At 46.9% G+C, this 17,359-nt stretch overlaps 1 protein-coding gene across 1 annotated transcript in view; it reads left to right on the forward strand.

Annotated features, from left to right (window-relative positions):
- Positions 1–2,392: 2,392 nt before the first annotated feature.
- The window catches only part of EFR3A (EFR3 homolog A), a 225,687-nt gene continuing 210,720 nt past the window's right edge, over positions 2,393–17,359 (forward strand). Inside the window, exons 1-2 of the mRNA XM_040354978.1 lie at positions 2,393–2,491; positions 4,283–4,344. Of these exons, the coding sequence (XP_040210912.1) occupies positions 4,335–4,344 (10 nt within the window). The 5' untranslated portion in view covers positions 2,393–2,491; positions 4,283–4,334. The remainder of the gene's footprint in view (positions 2,492–4,282; positions 4,345–17,359) is intronic.

Genomic DNA, 17,359 nt, shown 5'->3' on the forward strand with positions numbered 1-17,359 from the left:
CCACCACTGCTGTCCATCAATGCCCATCAGTGTGGGGTGACCACGTGTCCCGGATTGCCCGTGACAGTCCCGCATTTTGCAGATCTGTCCTGGGCACCTTCATTCCAGGACAATACAGTGTCCCGGAATGAATCTGACACAGCCACCCCCCCCCCCCCCCCCGGGCCAATCTGATGCCCCCAAAAAAGGCCGCCAAATCACCGCTTTACTCACTGACAGTACTTGTCCTGGCCGGGAATGCCTGGAGGAGCACAATCCCGCCCCCTGCTTGTGATTGGAGAAATCATAAATCCCGCCTCTTGTGTCCAATCACTGTGCTGTGATTCGTTACAGCACAAGCTGATTTTTGGGAAGGGAGGGTGGCCACCCTACGTCAGTGTCGCCCGTCAGTGTCGCCTATCCGTGCTGCCTATCAGTGCCAACTATTAATGCCCATCAGTGCCGCCTATCAGTGCCACCTATTAATTTCCATCAGTGCTGCCTATCAGTGCCAATTAGTGCCACCTATCAGTGCCCATAAGTGCGGCATACTTGTTCATCCTTATCATTGCCACCTAATCAGTGCCCATAACTGCGGCATACTAGTTCATCCTTATCAGTGCCACCTAATCAGTGCCCATAAGTGCCACCTCATCATTGCCCACCAGTTCAGCCTATCAGTGCCCATCAGTTCCGCCTCAACAGCGCACATGAGTGAAGGAGAAAAATTACTTTTTACGAAATTTACTGACAGAAACTAAGTTAAAAAAAAAAATGTTTTTTTTTTGGTCTTTTTTTTGTAAAAAATAAAAAAACACAGCAGTGATTAAATATCACCCCAAAAAAATTATAAAATGTCATATGTGTACAGTGTTGTATGACCGCGCAATTGTCATTCAAAGTGTGACAGCACTGAAAAATGGCCTGGGCAGGAAGGGGGTAAGTGCCCTGTAGGTAAGTGGTTAATAGTACATTTCTTATACAGGTCTGTATCTATTATCTGTCTACATATCGGATTAACCACTTAAGGACCCCTTCATGCCGATATACGTCGGCAGAATGGCACGGCTGGGCACATCCATGTACCTGTACGTTGCCCTTTAAGCCCAGCCGTGGGGTCGTGCGCGCGCCGCGGGCGCGTGCACGCGACCCGGTCCGAATCTCCGTGACCGTGGGACTCGCGGACCCGATTGCCACTGGAGTCCCGCGATCGGTCCCCGGAGCTGAAAAACGTGTGTAAACACAGCTTCCCCGTTCTTCACTGTGGCGGCGTATCGATCGAGTGTTCCCTGATATAGGGAATCACAATCGATGACGTCACACCTACAGCCACACCCCCCTACAGTTAGAAACACACATGAGGTCACACATAACCCCTTCAGCGCCCCCTTGTGGTTAACTCCCAAACTGCAATTGTCATTTTCACAGTAAACAATGCATTTTAAATGCATTTTTTGCTGTGAAAATGACAAAGGTCCCAAAAATGTGTCAAAATTGTCCCAAGTGTCCGCCATAATGTCGCAGTCACGAAAAAAAAACGCTGATCGCCGCCATTAGTAGTAAAAAAAAAAAAATTTAATAAAAAAAAAAATACAATAAAACGTTCCCCTATTTTGTAAACACTATAAATTTTGCGCAAACCAACCGATAAACGCTTATTGTGATTTTTTTTATCAAAAATATGTAGAAGAATACGTATCGGCCTAAACTGAGGAAATTTTTTTTTTTTTTAATATATTTCGGGGGATATTTATTATAGTAAAAAGTAAAAAATATTGCATTTTTTTCAAAATTGTCGCTCTATTTTTGTTTATAGCGCAAAAAATAAAAAACGCAGAGGTGATCAAATACCACCAAAAGAAAGCTCTATTTGTGGGAAAAAAGGGACGTCAAATTTGTTTGGGAGCCACGTCGCACGGCCGCGCAATTGTCAGTTAAAGCGACGCAGTGCCGAATCGCAAAAACTGGCCTGGGCATTTAGCTGCCTAAAGGTCCGGGTCTTAAGTGGTTAAACAAAGGGACAAACACACTTTATTCTATACAAGGGACAGGCCTTTTAAATTAGTGACAATTAGGAACTAATGATTTCCTCTGACTAAAGCCTGACAAATCAGGGCACTTCCCAACTGGCTCAAACTGCAACAACGCCCCTTCTCAGATTGTCTCCAATATTCGGCCATATTGGCGAAGCCCCATGAATTGGAATTATGTAGACCTGGTCTTAATGAACATGGCCGCCATCACGGAAGCCCAGGACCCTGTAGTGTCCTCTGTGAACTCGCTCTCTAGCGTTCATTCGTCCGTGTCACATGCCAACACACTCTGCAAAGTGACAACAACAACAGCCGCGGCCAATCAGCGCTCTCGTGCGGCCCGTGCCCATTCGTCAACTCTGTGAAAGGCGCGCTGTCATTGGCCGGTCTCAGTGTCAGTCTGTGAGTGGGCGGGGCGGAGCAGGGAAGTGAGCAGCAGGGAGATCCTGGAATATCCTGACAGTGCGAGGAGCAGGCAGGTAGGTGGACGGGACCGGGTGTGAGGTCTATAGGTGGCACATGTTCTCCTTTATGTATTAGACAGACTGAGGCCGATCCCCGACATCGCAGGAGGAGAGACCACCATAGAGGCGAATCTATCAATGTATGGAGCGGCTGCCAACCAATCAGCTTCTAGCTTTCATTTTCAAGGCTTAACTGAAGAAGCTAAAGATAGAAGCTGATTGGTTGCAATCCACACCTGCCCTAGTTTTAATACCCCTTTCCCCCTGTATATTGTCTGTTAGCATTATATATACATTGTATATAGCCTGTGTTATCATTCTGTACACAGTGCGGGGGTCAGGAGGGTGTCGTGCGCAGAGTGCGGGGGTCAGGAGTAGGTCATGTGCGGGGGTCAGGAGTAGGTCATGTGCGGGGGTCAGGAGTAGGTCATGTGCGGGGGTCAGGAGGGTGTCGTGCGCAGAGAGCGGGGGTCAGGAGTAGGTTATGCGCAGCTGTGGTGACCTGTCAGTCTCTGTGATCTGGAAGCGTGCGCAGTCTCAGTGCAGAAACATTGATTGCCCAGCAAGGCGTATGTGTGGCACGTGGGCACTAATGCCACTCCTTTTGCAGTGTTAGTCTGTGGTAAAGGAGTTGGGGTCAGTTCACTCCACATGCAGTCCAGTGTGTTTTTTTTCCTGCATGGAAATGCATGGAAAATAGGTTATTTGGTCATGTGCAGAGGTCAGGAGTATGTCATGCACCGGGCGTGGGATTAGGAGTATGTCATGCGCGGGGGTCAGGAGTGGGTCATGCGCGGGGGTCAGGAGTGGGTCATGCGCGGGGGTCAGGAGTGGGTCATGCGCGGGGGTCAGGAGTGGGTCATGCGCGGGGGTCAGGAGTGGGTCATGCGCGGGGGTCAGGAGTGCGTCTTGCAAAACAATTGCAGAAGACTAAAATGGGACTAAAACTAAAATGCCATTTTAGTACTAAGACTAAAACCAAATCGTCATTGTGCAGAATATGTATCTGGTTTCCATAAGCTCTCAGTCCTGTACAAAAGGCTATATGCCAAATTCAGGTAGCCGGGCGCATTGTTACGGCGGTGTATTGTATTTACGCTACGCCGCCGTAAATCATAAAAGAAAGTGCTGTATTCACAAAGCACTTGCCTCCTAAGTTGCGGCGTAGTGTAAATGGGGCCGGCGTAAGCGCGCCTAATTCAAATGAGGATGAGGGGGGCGTGTTTTATGTGCCTTACGCAAACAACGTAAAAAAATTCCACCGGGCGCACGTACGTTTGTGAATCGGCGTATCTAGGTAAACGACGGAAGCGCCACCTAGCGGCCAGCGTGAGAATGCACCCTAAGATACGACGGTGTAAGAGACTTACTCCAGTCGGATCTTGGGCTAATGTCGGCGTATCTTGCTTTCTGAATACAGAAAGAAGATACGCCGGCGCAGCTTTGAATTTACGTGGCGTATCTATAGATACGCCGGCGTAAATCAATGCTGAATCTAGCCCTATGAATATATAAGAATGTGTTTTGCTAGTCACATCCTACACCTTCCACTGATTTGCACAGATTTGCTGTTTTGCATGTGGAGTGCGACGTTTGCTGAGCTCCAGGACTGTCTGCAGACCAGTCGGGGAGGAAGGTCAGGTTACAGCCAATTGGAAGTCATTTATTTTATTTGATGATTGTGAATTGTGACTGACTCTGTGGATTACTCCCCTTAGCAGGTCACCATTATTTCTGATGTTCAGATTATGTGCTAATGTTGTGTGTTTTTTCATAATATAAACTGATTTCTTTGTTTCTCTGAAGGCTTGACGGTCCCTTATCCCCACCACTAGGAGAGTCTGCCTGTTGGAAAGACATGCCTGCAGGTAAGAGAATGCACCGCTTATATTTTAATGCAGACTTTCTGTTTTTGGGAAGTGAAAAATGAACTATTTTGCATATATTAGACAAAGTTCACCTTACAGAAGGGATCAGAAGACGGCTGTGATTATTATCTGCCCTCTGCTTTCCCCCTGTGATCCACCTTCTAGATCAGGGGTCTCCAAACTTTCTGAACAAAAGGACTTATTATTAATCCTCAGACTTTAGGGGAGTCTGGATGTTGGTGTCGGTGGACGGATTAATGGCCAATTGTTGGTGTCGGTGGGAGGATTAATGGCCAATCGTTGGTGTCGGTGGGAAGATTAATGGCCAATCGTTGGTGTCGGTGGGAGGATTAATGGCCAATCGTTGGTGTCGGTGGGAGGATTAATGGCCAATCGTTCGTGTCGGTGGACGGATTAATGGCCAATCATTGGTGCAAGTGGGAGGATTAATGGCCAATCGTTGGTGTCAGTGGCAGGATTAATGGCCAATTGTTGGTGTCGGTGGGAGGATTAATGGCCAATCGTTGGTGTCGGTGGGAAGATTAATGGCCAATCGTTGGTGTCGGTGGGAGGATTAATGGCCAATCGTTTGTGTCGGTGGGAGGATTAATGGCCAATCGTTGGTGTCGGTGGGAGGATTAATGGCCAATCGTTGGTGTCGGTGGGAGGATTAATGGCCAATCGTTGGTGTCGGTGAAATGAACACTGCCCCCAGGGCTGGATAAAGGGAAGCAAAATGCTGTGTCCGGCCCCCAGGTCGCAGTTTGGAGACCACTGCTCTAGACGGAAATAAATTGTGTAATTTTTTTGCTGTAAGAGCCAAGTCACTGCAGCGATCCTTCTGCTGGAAACGCCCCTTATTAGGGCTCTTGTGCACAGAAGAAAAATACTCTGCGTTGAGATCTGTCATGCGTACATTTTATATATTTATTTTTGTATGCTGTGGTGTAAAAAAAAAAGATTGGCTAGATTAGGGTTTGATTGGTAAGAGGTAAAGCTCAGGGTCATTATATTTTAGGTAGAATAAAAAAAAAAAAAAAAGTGGTACATTTATAAAATATTTCTAACACCATGTACATTGCAAAAATGACACCACAAAATACATTCAGCTACTCCTCCTAAGTATGGCAATACCACATGTGTGAGGCTTTTACACAGCCTGGCCACATACAGAAGCCCAGGATGAGCACCGACGAGGCACGGATGAGGGATGAATTGGCATGGATGGAGTATTGATGAGGTATGAATTGGCATGGATGGCGCATGTATGAGATATGGATTGGCACAGATGAGGCATGTATGAGATATGGATTGGCACAGATGAGGCATGTATGAGATATGAATTGGCACAGATGAGGCATGGTTGGGCACATAGGCACAGATGGTCATGTATGAGGCATTGAAGGGCAGCCTGACCACATACAGAAGCCCAACATGCAGGGAGCACCATCAGGATGAGCACCGGCGAGGCACGGATGAGGGATGAATTGGCATGGCTGGAGCACTGATGAGGTCTGAATTGGCATGGATGAGGTGTGAATTGGCACGAATGAGGTGTGAATTGGCATGGATGAGATATGGATTGGCACAGATGAGGCATGGATGAGATATGGATTGGCACAGATGAGGCATGGATGAGATATGAATTGGCACAGATGAGGCATGGATGAGATATGAATTGGCATGGATGAGCACATAGGCACAGATGGTCATGTATGAGGCATTTAAGGGCACATAGGCACAGATGGACATGTATGAGGCACAGGTGAGGCATGGATGGGCATGTTTGCGGCATGGATGGACATGGATGAGGCATGTTGGAGGCACAGATGAGGTATGACTTGGCACAGATCAGTGCTGTGGGCACTCCAGATAGACAGCCCACTCATGCTGCTGCACCGTCTCCCTCCTCTCCTCACATGCTCTATCGATCAGCATGAGAGGAGGAGAGAGCTGAACCGGACATGCGCCGGTTTGTTGACAAGTGATCACGTAAAGCATTGCCAACCTTTGTAGATCAGTTACGACGGGTATACTTTGAGGTGTTGAGCATTGGATGATGAGGGGTCTGTGTTCTGCATGTGAATGTGGTCTTCTAGTGTGGTGATCTGATGTCTCCCCGCTCTGAGCTCTGCACTGCCCCCCACCCCCCCCGATCACCTGACAAGATGATTGACAGAGTCGAGTCTTCCTGTTCTTCACATTATCTATAGCAATTGCCATGAATTATTGCCCAGGGGGCAGTTTACAAGTGTGGAGGAATGTGTTCTCTGTGATGATGAATTTGTTAAGCTGTCTCTGGCTCTCTCAGATAAGTTCATTCCCAGAGGGTATAAGAAAAAGCGGGAAATTGGCGAGTACAGATCACAGGCTGGAAGTGCGGAGGGGGGAATTGTTTTATGCCGGAGTCCTTCGAGGGTCCATTTCTGTAGACTGACGGCCAACTATGCAGACCACCTGCAATGTGCTTCTGCGATTTCACCGTTCAGAGAGAGCTGTCATGTTAGATGAGACCGGCAGATTTATAACCTTCCTACATATCTGAGATTTCCGGACGGTGAAGACCAGGCATTTTTCTGACACCTTTTGTTAACAGAAAATTACTTAGAACCTCCCCCCCCCCCCAAACATTATATATTATATTATGCATAAACTATATTACCAAAAGTATTGGGGCTCATGAACTTTAATTGCATCCCAGTCCGTAGGTGTTCTATCGGGTTGAGGTCAGCACTCTGTGCAGGCCAGTCAAGTTCCTCCACCCCAAACTCGCTCATCCATGTCTTTGTGCACTGGTCCAAATCATTTGGTGGAGGGGAGATTATGGTGTGGGGTTGTGCTTGGCCCCTTAGGGCCAGATTCACAGTGGAGATACGCCGTCGTTTCTCCTGATACGCCGTCGTATCTCTGTTTCTATCTATGCGGCTGATTCATAGAATCAGTTACGCATAGATATCCCTAAGATCCGACAGGTGTAATTGTTTTACACTGTCGGATCTTAAGATGCAATACCGCGGCCGCCGCTGGGGGGAGTTTGCGTCGTAAACCAGCGTCGGGTATGCAAATTAGGAGTAACGACGATTCCCGACGGTTTTTCGGGTTCGATACGTCGCCGCTAGTCTAGTTTCTCGTCGCAAAGTTAGTGGTTTTTTGTTTGTGCCTTAACTTTACACAGCAATCGCATTGCTGTATAAAGTATGGCCGTCGTTCCCGCGTCGATATTTAAAAAATAACGTTGTTTGCGTAAGCCGTCCGGGAATACAGAATTGCGCTACGCGCGTCGCCGTTCGAAAAAATGACGTCATGGCGTGCAAAGCACGACGGGAGCCTAATTTAAATGGCACACGCCCATTTAAATTGGCCCGCCTTGCGCCGGAGGCCACCGGCGTAGGTTTTCATCGCAAGTGCTTGGTGAATCAGGCACTTGCGATGAAAAATTGCGGCGGTGTAACGTATCTACGATACGTTACGCCGCCGCTCTTCTATGTGAATCTGGCCCATAGTTCTTATGAAAGGAACTCTCAAGGCGTGAGCTAGATCTGCAAGATTAATCGTTAAAAGATTGCGATCTTGATTCAACTCCCCCCCCACATGATTGTAGAGTTGGCGAGCTTGGCTGGCAACCTTGGTGGGCGGTGTGTGAAGTGGAGATGAGCGTTATTATCTGGAGCAGCATTTTTTTTTTTTTATAGACTTGTGACATACGGTATTAGCAGCGAAGGGGCGTTCGTTTACCCTAATATTGTAATAAAAACAAGAAATTTGCATAATTTGCTTAATAATTGCATATTAATTTGCTACACACTTGCTGGCATAATTGCCGTGTGTGAATAGAGCGAGGGGTTACTCAGTGATGTTTTCTTCTGGTTTACATAATGACAAAAGTCATTTCTTTCATGGGGGGAAAATGAGGATAATTGGGCCTTGCAGTGCATTTTCCTGGAATTAAAGCGCATAATTGTGCTTTATATTGTATGGCTTCTTATATATTTGTTTTCCCCCCCTGGTCTTAAAGGCATTCCATGCATTAAAGTAAACTCGGTAAAGAACGTAAAATATTACCTCAGTTTAGGCCGATACGTATTCTACCTATTTTTGGTAAAAAAAATCGCAATAAGCTACCGATTGGTTTTCGCAAAATTTATAGCGTTTACAAAATGGGATAGTTTTGTTGCATTTTTTTTTTTATTTTTTTTTTTACTACTAATGGCGGCGATCAGCGATTTTTTTTTTTTTTTTTTTTTTTTTTTTTTTTTTTCCCATGACTGCGACATTATGGCGGACACTTCGGACAATTTTTACACATTTTTGGGACCATTGTCATTTTCACAGCAAAAAATGCATTTAAATTGCATTCTTTATTGTGAAAATGACAGTTGCAGTTTGGGAGTTAACCACAGGGGGCGCTGTAGGAGTTAGGGTTCACCTAGTGTGTGTTTTTAACTGTAGGGGGGTGTGGCTGTAGGACTGACGTCATCGACCGAGTCTCCCTATAAAATGGATGACTCGATCGATGCAGCCGCCACAGTGAAGCACGGGGAAGCCTTGTTTACATATGGCTCTCCCCGTTCTTCAGCTCCGGGGAGCGATCGCTATAAACGAATAGCCGCGCCGTCATCCCGGATCGCTCCCCGCGGGTATCCGACCGCCGCATGTAGCGGGGGGGGGGGTCACGATCGGACCCCCGACCCGCGGAAAGGCAGGGACGTACAGGTACGCCCATATGCCTGTACGTGCCATTCTGTGGACGTACATGTACATGCGGCGGTCTGCAAGTGGTTAAGAAACAAACGATTTTCTGATCAATGATGGGAAAATCGTGCGAGAAATGTAATGGGGGGGAAAAAAAATGCGCATGTGCAAGAAAAGAATATTCCCGGCAACATGAAGGTTTTGTCGGCCGAATTTCGAAAATCAATGGTGGCATGATCAGATCACAAAAAAAACGAATTTTCGGATTTTGAAAAGAAAATTTGTTCGAAATTCGACCGTGTATGGCCTGCTTTAGGGCCAGTTCACACCAGACGCAGTTCCGTACAGTTTCATGTGCATGTTTTCTGCGCTAAAACTGCATGCACAGTGTTTTCCATGTCCACACCATGCAGTCAGTTACCGGTGCAGAAACTGACCGGAAACTGACCGCATGGTGTGAACTAGAGCCATTGGAATACATGGAAAACACTGTGGGGCAGATTCACGTACATTTGCATGGGCGCAGCGTATGTAAGATACCCTACGCCACTGTAACTTACTTTTAAAAGCTTTGAATCCAGAAAGAATTTGCGCCATAAGTTACGGCGGCGTAGTGTATCTCTCGCGACGTAACTGCGCGTAATTCAAATCGGCGAGTAGGGGACGCGTTTCATTTAAATGAAGCGCGTCCCCGCGCCCGAATGAACTGCGCATGCGCCGTCCCTAAATTTCCCGCCGTGCATTCGCTAAAGGACGTCATTGTTTTGACGTGAACGTAAATTACGTCCAGCCCGATTCACGGACGACTTGCGCAAACTAAATAAAAAAAATTCAAATTCGACGCGGGAACGACGGCCATACTTAACATTGCGCACGCCACCAAATAGCAGCTTTAACTATACGCCGGAAAAAGCAGAATGGAAACGACGTAAAAGAATGCGACGGCCGCTCGTACGTTCGTGGATCGCCGGAAATAGCTAATTTGCATACTCGACGCGGATTACGACGGGAACGCCACCCAGCGGACGCTGAAGAATTGCATCGATGATCCGAAGGCGTACACCTGTCGGATCTAACCCAGATGCCGTCGTATCTTGTTTTGAGGATTCAAAACAAAGATACGACGCGGAAATTTTAAAGTACGTTGGCGTATCAGTAGATACGCCGGCGTACTTCCTTTGTGGATCTGCCCCTGTGCATGCATTTTGTGCAGAAAAAAAAGAACACGGAACTGCGTCTGGTGTGAACTGGAGTGCTTCTAATTTGCGCTTGTTACCTGTATAAAAGAGACCTGTCCACAGAAGCAATCAATCAGATTCCAATTTCTCCATCATGGCCAAGACCAAAGAGCTGTCCAAGGATATCAGGGACAAGATTGTATACCTACACAAGGCTGGAATGGGCTACAAGACCATCGCCAAGCAGCTTGGTGAGAGGGTGGCAACAGTTGGTGCGATTTATTCGCAAGTGGACGAAACACAAAACTGTCAAATCATCCCCGTCTGGGGCTCCATGCAAGATCTCACCTCATGAAGTTTCAATGATCATGAGAACGGTGTGGAATCAGCCCAGAACTATAATGCCGCGTGCGTACACACGATCATTTTTCGTCATGAAAAAACATAGTTTTTCAAAAACGTCATTTAAAATGATGGGGTGTGGGCTTCACATCATTTTTCAGGTTCGAACATGCTGCATTTTTTAACGTCGTTTTAAACTATGTCGTTTTTCGGGTTGTAAAGAATGGTCGTGTGTGGGCTAAAACGACGTAAAAAACCCGCGCATGCTCAGAAGCAAGTTATGAGATGGGAGCGCTCGTTCTGGTAAAACTACCGTTCGTAATGGAGATAGCACATTCATCACACTGTAACAGACAAAAAAGCGTGAATCGTCTTTTACTAACATGGAATCGGCTAAAGCAGCCCCAAGGGTGACGTCATCCGCATGGAACTTCCCCTTTATAGTGCCGTTGTACGTCACCGCGATTTGCTAGAGCATTTTTTAAAAACGATGGTGGGTGGGCAACGTCGTTTTAATGATGAAGTTGGGAAAACTGAAAAATGATCGTGTGTACGCGGCATAAGGGAGAATCTTGTCCATGATCAAGGCAGCTGGGACCATAGTCACCAAGAAAACCATTGGTAACACACTCCACCGTGAAGGCCTGAATTCCTGCAGCGCCTACAAGGTTCCCTCTAGAAAGCACATGTACAGCCCATCTGAAGTTTGCTAATGGACATCTGAATGTTTCAGAGGAGAACTGGGGGAAAGTGTTGTGGTCAGAGGAGATCAAAATCAAGCTTTTTGGCATCAACTCAACTCGCCGTGTTTGAAGGAGGAGGAATTCTGCCTATGACCCCAAGAATACCATCCCCCACCACCAAACATGGAGGTGGAAACATTATGCTTGGGGGGTTCTGCTAAGGGGACAGGACAACTTCACCGCATAAAAGGAACGATGGACGGGGCCATGTACCATCAAATCTTGGGTGAGAACCTCCTACCCTCATCCAAGGCATTGAAAAATTGGGTTGTGGATAGATATTCCAGCATGACAATCGCCCAAAACACACGGCCAAGGCAACGAAGGAGTGGCTCAAGGAGAAGCTCATTAAGGTCCTGGAGTGACCTAGTCAGTCTTAATCCCATAGAAAATATGTGGAGGGAGCTGAAGGTTCGGGTTGCCAAACGTCAGCCTCGATTCCTTAATGACTTGAAGAAGATCTGCAAAGAGAAGTGGGACAAAATCCCTCCTGAGATGTGTGCAAACCGGGTGCCCAACTACAAGAAACGTCTGACCTCTGTGATTGCCAACAAGGGTTTTGCTACCAAGTGCCAAGTCATTTATTTCACTCATTAAATTGCAAATCAATTTATAACTTTTTTTTTTTAATTAGTTTTTCTGGATATTTTTGATGTTATTCCGTCTCTCACTGTTAAAATAAACCGACCATTAAAATTATAGACTGATCATTCTTTGTCAGTGGGCCAATGTACAAAATCAGCAGGGGATCAAATACTGTTTTCCCCTCACTGTACCTGAGCCTGATCTTTATCCAGCGGTGTGCACCAGAGCAGAGGCTGTCTCGGCTCTCTCCTCATTGGCTCCGACACTTAAAACCAGTGAGGAGGGAGCGTGTGGGCACGCACAGCCTGCTCGGAAGTGAGTACGCATGAATGCCTCAGAAGCAGATGGCTTGCTATGGGGGCACTTGGCGGGGTGGAGGGAGGAGCCAGGCTCATCAGTGGTGGACCACAGAAGAGGAGGACCGGGGCTGCTCTGTGTAAAACCATTGCACAGAGCAGGTAAGTATAATGTTATTTAAAAAAAAAAAAAAAGAAGAAAAAACGTTATACCGTTACAATGTCCTTTTAAACATTTGCACATTTAGAATGGAATTCCTCCCTAACACAACTATTCTTAAAAATGTCTCCTCCACTTTCACTTATTTATCCTGCCTACCCTATGTAAACCAAAATGATGTATACTTAGTGTTATTAAAGTCACAATTGTTTCTTAAATTAAAGCAGTAGTAAACCGCGGGTTTAAAAAATAAATAAAAAAAATTCCCCTGCAAGGCAATGTCATAATGTGCTAGTTTGCATCGCATACTAGCACATTATGAGAGACTTCCCTTAAACTGAAGCCCTCCAGCGGCGCACTGACAGGGCTTCCATTTACCCCCAGTCTTCCTTCTGGGTTTGCGGTCTCCAGGTACATAAGTGGCCAGGGGCGCAATGACATTGCGCATAGGAGCCCTCGGGTTTGGCACAGGCTCTGAAGGTCCAGCACGGTATGTTGCATGCAGTACCAATATCTCCTAAACTGTACAAGTTTAGGAGATATTTGTAGTGATATAAATGTAGAGTGTAGTCCGGTTAGATATTTGATATTTAGGTATTAGTATGATAACTTATAGTCATCATACTAATATAGTCATGTCCCGCAGCAATATCCCAGGCTCTCCAGAGAGTGCATTTATTTAATTTCCTATACAGAACAAAGTCCGAATTCCACAGATGATACAAATCCAACAGAGTAATTCAAAGTCTCATCTTTTCCTAGACCTGTGCCATATTCATACGGAGAATATACAGAGAATATTCTCGGTGACAAGACTGACTGAATGCCAGCATGAATGTCTCAAATACTGGTCTCACACTGGAGGGAGGGGTTCTTCCAGGTCAACCAAATGTTTCCCTGAATGAACACCCCCTCAAGTCTAATTACCATCAATAAATACTTCCTAGGTAGTCTTGCATAAGATTAACACATCAAAGGGTCTTCAGCTGTCCCTTTGATGTGTTAGAATTCAGCTGGCTTGGACAGTTCAAATGAATTCCTGGTCAATATGGTAATGCAATACAATATATTGTGCAATACATACCTACACATTAAATATTAATATTACAACAATATTCACAGTACCCAAGCCTTATTATAAGGCTTACCTGTAGGTAATAGAATAAAAACTGGGTTCACTACCACTTTAACCACTTGCCGCCCGCCCACCAGAGGGGCGGTGCGGCTCTTGTTCTGGGACGACGGCTCTTTAACCATGTGATTGGCTGTGTCCAATCACAGCCGGTCATATGTTAACACGGAAATGCCGGTAATCGGCACTCATCGCCTTGCCAGTGTGTGGCAAGGAGAGCTGATCAGTGGCATCTCCTTGCAGGGCACATCGAGACATCTAATTGGGGCACTGATCATCAGTGCCCTGATTACAATAAAGTGCCCACTGGTGTCAGCAATCGGTGCCCACAAGTTTCACCAATCGGTGCCCATTAGTGATGCTAGTCAGTGGTGCCCATCAGTGCCCATAAGTGGGGCACATCAGTGCCCATCAGTGAAGGAGAAAATATACTTCTTAACAAAATTCACTGACAGAAACTAAAACCTTTTTTGTTTTTTCAAAATTTTAGGTCTTATTTTTTTGTAAAAAATAAAAAACCCAGCAGTGATTAAATACCACCAAAAGAAAGCTCCATTTGTGTGAAGAAAATGTTAAGTTACACATGGTTACAGTGTTGTATGACAGCGTAATTGTCATTCAAAGTGTGACAGCGCTGAAAGCCGAAAATTGGCCTGGGCAGGAAGGGGGTGAAAGTGCCCGGTAGAGAAGTGGTTAAAATCATAACCATGTTATACTTGCCTGCTCTGTGTCATGGTTTTGCACAGAGCAGCCCAGATCCTCCTCTTCTCAGGTCCCCCAGCGGTGCTCCTGGCTCCCTTCTCAGGTCCCTCAGCGGTGCTCCTGGCTCCTAGTCTTCTCGAGTCCTCCAGGTGCTCCTGACTCTTCTTCTTAGCTCCTTCAGCGGTGCTCCTAGCTCTTCGTCTTCTCGGGTTCCTCAGCAGTGCTCCTGGCTCTTCCGTCTTCTCGGGTTCCTCAGCGGTGCTTCTGGCTCTTCCTCTTCTCGGGTTCCTCAGCGGTGCTCCTGGCTCTTCCGTCTTCTCGGGTTCCTCAGCGGTGCTCCTGGCTCTTCCTCTTCTCGGGTCCCTCAGCGGTGCTCCTGGCTCCTAGTCTTCTCGAGTCCTCCAGGTGCTCCTGACTCTTCTTCTTCTTAGCTCCTTCAGCGGTGCTCCTAGCTCTTCGTCTTCTCGGGTTCCTCAGCAGTGCTCCTGGCTCTTCCGTCTTCTCGGGTTCCTCAGCGGTGCTCCTGGCTCTTCCTCTTCTCGGGTTCCTCAGCGGTGCTCCTGGCTCTTCCGTCTTCTCGGGTTCCTCAGCGGTGCTCCTGGCTCTTCCTCTTCTCGGGTCCCTCAGCAGTGCTCCTGGCTCCCTTCTCAGGTCCCTCAGCGGTGCTCCTGGCTCCTAGTCTTCTCGAGTCCTCCAGGTGCTCCTGACTCTTCTTCTTCTTAGCTCCTTCAGCGGTGCTCCTAGCTCTTCGTCTTCTCGGGTTCCTCAGCAGTGCTCCTGGCTCTTCCGTCTTCTCGGGTTCCTCAGCGGTGCTCCTGGCTCTTCCTCTTCTCGGGTTCCTCAGCGGTGCTCCTGGCTCTTCCTCTTCTCGGGTCCCTCAGCGGTGCTCCTCCTCCTCCAATCCCTCAGCGGTGCTCCTTCTCCTCTTCTCGGGTCCCCGAGGGGTGCTTTTGGCTCCTCCTATTCATGTGTCCCCATAGCAAGCCGTTTGCTATGGAGGCACACAGTATCTGCACGCTCTTGAGCTGTGTTCACGTTTTCATGCACAAGGTTTCCACTATTTCTAAGGAATGCATGCTGACTATATGGTCTCTTTCCTGCAAGTAACATTGGGGAAAAAAGATCAATCCTCGACTAATTACCAGCCGTATGCATGAAGCTGGAAAATTTGCTGCCTGAAGTTATGAAATACACGGGAAAAAATGCATATATTTTTGCCGCAGAGGTGTAGTCTGGCCCTTATTGTGATGGACAGAGGAGGCTGACAGTAGAGCCGTATCGCACATTACAGCCTCTGAACAAGGACACGGGAGTATTTTAATCCTCTTAAAAGAAAAAGAAAACAAATCTGGCACACCATATGGCACCATTGATATCACTGAATACACTGTGCATTGTTTATTGTAAATCCCAGAACCTTGCTGGAATTTGTGTGCGTGTCTCGCCACCCTCCCCCCCCGCTCCCCCCCCCCCCCCTGCGCCACCCAGCATTAAAATGAGGGACATATACAAAGTACCGTATTTATCGCGGTATAACGCGCTCCCGCGTATACCGCGCACCGCTAAAGTTGCCCCGAATCCTGTGGGAAAAATTTATTTTTTTGTACTTGCAGTTTTTGGTGTCTTGCGCGGCGGCCTCGTCGGGTCCGGCGTCCTTCTGCGGCTTCGGGTGTCCTCTTCGTCGGGTCCGGCGTCCTTCTGCGGCTTCGGGTGTCCTCTTCGTCGGGTCCGGCGTCCTTCTGCGGCTTCGGGTGTCCTCTTCGTCGGGTCCGGCGTCCTTCTGCGGCTTCAGGTGTTCTCTTCGTCGGGTCTGGCGTCCGTCTGCGGCTTCGGGTGTCCTCTTCATCGGGTCCGGCGTCCTTGCGTCCTCCCCGCTCGTTTCCAGCGCCGAGTTTGAATACTGCGCCGACATATACAGAGCGCAGTACACTCGTGTATTGTCGGCAATGCTCGGCAACTCTCGCGCTGACGTCCTGTACGTCCAGGACGTGAGCGCGGAAGGAGCCGTGACTGCCCGACTATACCCGAGTGTACTGCGCTCGGTATATGTCGGCGCAGTATTCAAAACTCGGCGCGGGTATCGGCGTATACCGCGCACCCATGATTTTGCCCTGATTTTCAGGGCAAAAAAGTGCGCAGTATACGCCGATAAATACAGTATGCAATATACACGCCTCAGCCACTTTTCTGTACACAAGTTCAATTGCTTGATAACACAATTTGCTAATAACAAAGTAAAAAAAATAAAACATTTTCCCCAAAATTGTCACTCTTTTTTGTTTATAGCGCAAAAAATAAAAACCGCAGAAGTGATCAAATACCACCAAAATAAAGCTCTATTTGTGGGGAAAAACAGGATCTCAGTTTTTTTTGGGTACAACGTCGCACGACCGTGCAATTGTCAATTAACCACTGCAGCCCCGGAAGGATTTACCCACTTCCTGACCAGGCCATTTTTTGCGAGATGGCACTGCCTCGCTTTAACTGACAATTGCGTGGTCGTGCAACGCTGTACACAATTTAAACAGATTTATTTTATTTTTCCACAAATAGAGCTTTCTTTTGATGGTATTCGATCACCTCTTTTGCATTATAAACAAAAAAAAGAGCGAAAATTTTGGGAAAAAAAATAAAGTTTTACTTTCTGCTATAAAACGGTCCAAAAAAAAACGTATTCATCAGTTTTAAGGCCAGGGGTAGGCAGCCTCCACACTCCAGCTGTGGTAAAACTACAAATCCCATCACGCCTCTGTCTCTAAGAGTCATGCCTGTGATTGTCTTGCAATATCTTATGGGACTTAAAAGGACTTCAAAACCACTGAAGGCCCTTGGTTTAGGCCGATATGTATTCTGCTACATATTTTTGTTTTAAAAAAAAAAAAATCGTAATAAGCGTATATTGATTGGTTTGCGCAAAACGTTAGTGTCTACAATCTAGGGGATAGATTTATGGTGTGTGTGTGTGTGTGTGTGTGTGTGTGTGTGTGTGTGTGTGTGTGTGTATATATATATTTTATTTTTTTATGGCACTGTGATATTGTGGTGGACAGATTGGACACCTAACTGACATTTATTTTTACACTTTTTTGGGAACCAGTGACATTACATTGATCAGTGCTAAAAATATGCACTGACATTGTACTAAAGACACTGGCAGGGAAGGGATTAACTTCAGGGGTGATCAA

This window comes from Rana temporaria, chromosome 5, assembly GCF_905171775.1.
Source record: "Rana temporaria chromosome 5, aRanTem1.1, whole genome shotgun sequence".
NCBI classification, from domain to species: Eukaryota; Metazoa; Chordata; class Amphibia; order Anura; family Ranidae; genus Rana; species Rana temporaria.